This window comes from Nanorana parkeri, unplaced genomic scaffold, assembly GCF_000935625.1.
Source record: "Nanorana parkeri isolate BGI_ZX_2015 unplaced genomic scaffold, ASM93562v1 scaffold14, whole genome shotgun sequence".
In the NCBI taxonomy this organism is placed as follows: domain Eukaryota; kingdom Metazoa; phylum Chordata; class Amphibia; order Anura; family Dicroglossidae; genus Nanorana; species Nanorana parkeri.
This window is the reverse complement of record NW_017306282.1, coordinates 611,018-615,675: the sequence shown is the minus strand read 5'-3', so window position 1 is coordinate 615,675 and position 4,658 is coordinate 611,018. Positions and strand designations below refer to the sequence as shown.

The 4,658-nt window shown below is 40.4% G+C and overlaps 1 protein-coding gene across 6 annotated transcripts in view; it reads left to right on the top strand.

Annotated features, from left to right (window-relative positions):
• Window positions 1–4,658, top strand: part of ANKS1B (ankyrin repeat and sterile alpha motif domain containing 1B) — a 54,117-nt gene extending 49,459 nt beyond the window's left edge. For 4 of the 6 annotated variants that reach the window (XM_018558217.1, XM_018558203.1, XM_018558210.1 and 1 more), the window contains 3 exons: window positions 582–719; window positions 1,339–1,506; window positions 4,127–4,658. In XM_018558217.1, coding sequence (XP_018413719.1) covers window positions 582–719; window positions 1,339–1,506; window positions 4,127–4,234 — 414 coding nt within the window. In that variant the 3' untranslated portion in view covers window positions 4,235–4,658. Of the gene's footprint in view, window positions 1–581; window positions 720–1,338; window positions 1,507–4,123 lie in introns of all 6 variants that reach the window. The other 2 variants (XM_018558233.1, XM_018558225.1) reach the window with 1 other exon arrangement.

The following is a 4,658-nucleotide window of genomic DNA, read 5'->3' as shown; positions in this document are numbered from 1 at the left end:
TATATATATACCATAATTGTATCGGACAACTACAGAATTAAATAGGGACGCATTGCCATCTACAGGCTGCAGTGGCCTCTGCAAGCTGAAACTGTTTTATTCTCATTAAACCTTCAGCCTGCATGTAATCTCTATGTCATAGCTGACATATGGATCACATAATTGAGAACCACCTTGACTGGTTCCTGACACTGGGTACCAGAGCTTTCAGCGACGGTTATGGTTCACTTTCACAGCTTGCAGCCAAACATATTGTCAGTTAGCAGCTGTCAAAGGAATAACGTAGATTTGTGTATCCTCAGTACCTGGTATTGTGCATGGCAATGTAATCTACAGACTGTGGACAGTAGGAGGTTAAAGAGAAACAAAAAGGACAAAGAGATGACAAGGAGATAGAAAAAAGGTGGAAAAGCAGAGAATGTGTGCACGGTGATTAAACACAACACATAGCAAATATAATATATAAACTTGTAAACTGCAATATAACAGATGCCTTACATAGAAATATTTTGGTCACAATATCGTATCATTATTTTCATTGAATTAAATTTGATTTATCCTTCACATTCTTCTCTTTACAGGCAATTATCGCTGAACATGAAATCCGCAATATATCATGTGCTGCACAGGATCCAGAAGACCTCTCTACCTTTGCATACATCACAAAAGACTTGAAATCTAATCTCCATTATTGTCACGTGTTCACAGCTTTTGATGTGGTGAGTTCAAGTGAAATGAGTTTGAGAATGTATTTTTCTGCAAGTAGAGAAATACACTGGTTGATCCACCCAGAAAGCCTGAGCAGCACTGAACTGAAATCTCAATTATCAACTTTCCTGGTTCTCTTGTGAACTACAGAATACCCCTCCACCATGTTATGGATATATGGAGAGGGGGATGTGTTCTGTAGACCTCACACACTATAGATACAGTACAGTGAGTGAGTGTTGTCGCCGTAGGACAGGAAGTGTGTTACTGGCAGGATCCGTAGGTGATAATAATGGGGGGAAAAAGCCTAAAAAACTGCAATATATTACATTTCTGTTTTGGGGTTTAGATACTTTTTAAGTCAGACACATCCATTCAACTAGTCTTTCCTTCAGAAGGCCAGCGATGGCAGCCCTCATACTTTCCTCGTAACAGTCTAACTTTGAGACCTATTGGGTAAAATGCTTAAGAGAAGACTTCTTTTCTTATTTTATGTGGTGGCAGTGTGGTCACAGTCCAGATAATGCAGCTGCAGTAGTAGTAACTATACTGAGACATAAGCATGTGTGTGTCCTAAGATAACATGTTGGAACAATGTGGACAATTATTATTTTGTTCCTTTAACTGCAGAATTTAGCCTATGAGATCATCTTGACATTAGGACAAGCATTTGAAGTTGCCTATCAGCTCGCACTGCAGGCCAGGAAAGGTGGACATTCCTCAACACTTCCAGAGAGCTTTGACAGCAAACCTACCAAACCTATCCCAAAACCTCGAGTCAGTATCCGAAAGGCAACGGTAAGGAAGATCAGCCCACCTAAATGTGATGTTTTAGTCATTGGTTGAACCTGGTAAGCTAAGCCAAGAGGAAAATGTGTCACCAGCACACCAAGGATCTTCACCCAATAACACCTTTATTGATGTTCATTCATAGTGTCACACAAAGCAATGTTTTGTGACCGCACAGGATCCCTTCATCAGGCACGATGTGATCAATAATGTGTTTGTCACATTATGCCTGATGAAGGGAACCAGTGCGGTCACAAAACATTGCTTTGTGTGACACTATGAATGAACATCAATAAAGGTGTTATTGGGTGAAGATCCTTGGTGTGCTGGTGACATATTTACCTCTTGGCTTGATGTGGCAACATCCGCAAAGTTACTTAAGCACCTGCTAAATAAGGGGTACATCAGCCAGGTGTGTGGTGGGATGTCTGCATGATTCTGTGGTAACCTAAGCCCACCCCTGGTTTTCTACAGTGCATTCAGAAAGTATTCAGACCCCCTTCACTTTTTTCAATTTTGTTATGCTGCAGCCTGATGCTACAGTTGTTCAAAATTCTTTTTTTTTCTCATTAATCTTCACTCAGTACCCCATAATGACAAAGTGAAAACAGAATTTTAGAAATTTCTGCAAATTTATTAAAAATAAAAAAACTACTGAGATATTACATGTACTTAAGTATTCAGACCCTTTACTCAGTACTTTGTTGAAGCATCTTTGGCAGCAATTACAGCCTCGCATCTTTTTGGGTATGACGCGGCATGCTCTGCACTCTGGATTGGGGGATTTTCTGCTATTCTCTTTTGCAAATCCTCTCAAGCTCAGTCAGGTTGGATTGGGACCATCGGTGGACAGCCATTTTTAGGGCTCTCCAGAGGTGTTCAATAGGGTTTAAGTCAGGGCTCTGGCTGGGCCACTCTAAGACATTCACAGAGTTGTCCCTAAGCCACTCCTGCGCTGTCTTGGCTGTGTGCTTAGGATCGTTGTCATGTTGGAAGGTGAGGTCCTGAGCACTGTGGAGCAGGTTTTCATTGAGGATATCTCTGAACTTTGTTCCATTCTACTTTCCCTCAACCCGTCTCCCAGTCCCTGCTGCTGAAAAACAACCCCACAGCATGATGCTGCCACCACCATGCTTCACTGTTGGGATGGTATTGGGCAGGTGATGAGCGGTGCCTGGTTTCCTCCAGACATAATGTTTACAATTGAGGCCAAACAGTTCAATCTTGGTTTCATTAGACCAGAGAGGCTTCCGTCTAGCCACTCTGCCATAAAGGCCAGATCGGTGGAAGGCTACAGTGAATGTTGTCCTTCTGGAACTTTGTCCCATCTCCACACAGGATCTCTGGAGCTCAGTCAGATTGACCATCAGGTTCTTGGTCATCTGTCTCTGAGCTCTGCAAGCAGTTCCTTTGACCTCATAGCTTTTGCTCTGATACAGTATGCATTGTCAGCTGTGAGGCCTTCCTTAGAGAGGTGTGTGCCTTTCCAAATCATGTCCAATCAATTTCATTTACCACCGGTGGACTCCAATCAATGTGTAGAAACCTCTCAGCAACGATCAAGAAAAATGGGAGGCACCTGAGCTAAATTTCAAGTGTTGTTGCAAAGGGTCTGAATACTTTTGCCAATATGATATTTCAGTTTTTTCTTTTTAATAAATTCACAGACATTTCCTAAATTCTGTTTTCACTGTGTCATTTTGGGGTACTGAGTGTAGATTATTGAGGGGAAAAAAGAATTTAAACAACTGTAGTATCAGGCTGCAACATAACAAAAATGAAAGAAGTAAAGGGGGTCTGATTACTTTCTGAATGCACTGTATATGTCTTGGATACTTCCAACAGTCCCTGCCATCATTCTTAATGCTCTTTCTGTCCACCAGAGGTAATTAAAGCCAGATTCCCAGACCAAGTTTTGCAGTGTCTGTATGCTTTGGTTAGCTTAACAAGATCTCTAAGACTAATTTGCCAACCTAAATAATGTTTTAAGTGCATAGAAGGCTTTGATTGTGTTATTGTTTTTGTTATCAAGCTGGCAAATAGACAAACATTTTTAACATATACTGTACATTATATTATTGTTTTTTTTACACATAACATTTTTAATTTTTTTAAATACTTTTATTAATTTTTTTACACACTGCAATCCACAGTGACAGCTGCAGCCTTTGGCTGTAGCTGTCACTGTACCATTTCTGAGTGAGACACATTGAATGCGTAATCTTTCAAATAAACCTCGTGTGGACATCATAATTGGCTGTTATGATGATCACATGATAGAAAACCATACTGGTTGGTTCTTAATTGTTATTGTAGACCATCGGCTGTCAGTGACAGTGAGGTTTCAGAAACCAGAAGTATGCCCAGGTGTGCAGTCCTAGCTCTAAAATTAAACTGTGCTTGAGAATAATCTACAAGTTGTGGGCATAAAGGTAATAGTGAGAAAAGCATTGCAAATTACCCTAACCAGTCAAAGTGTGAGATGCCATAACTTTCCCACACTCCAATGGGTTTATCGGATCCAGGAGTAGAGCCATATTCGTTCCAAGAATTCTGTATTAAATGTGAGCAGGTGTGTACATGAGCCTTATGATGTGATGATACATTTTATGACCATTCCTTCCAGCAGATAGATCAACCAGATCAAAAGACTCTTTCTAATATGCCTTGGATTGTTGAACCTGGACAGGAAACGAAACGGGGGATCAGCACCAAGTACGAGACCACCATCTTCTAATATCAGCTGGCCCCCCTCTCCTCGGTGTGCCTTCGTACACTTGCCCATGTTAAAAACGTGCAAACGGCAGCCTGCTCTCAAGCACAGAATAACGAGCCTTTGACGCGGACTGTACGGCATAGAAGAACAGCATTATTCTACCAACTACTAACAAAACTCAAAATACTGCCAAGAAAAGGAATCTTATATTTTTTTGATGATTTTTTTTTTCTCTTGTAATTTCGATCACAGTGTTTCTTTTTTTATTTGTTTAACCTCCGGATTTACTGGAGAAAAATTAATTCTTCATGTACATTTTGTTATAACAATTTCATTTTGCAGTTGGTTCATGGCAGTGATATTCTACAGCATCCTGAAGCAGTATTTGGACTCAGCCTTGTAATTAAGTATTACAAAAAAAGTTGGAAAAAAAGAAAAAAAAAAG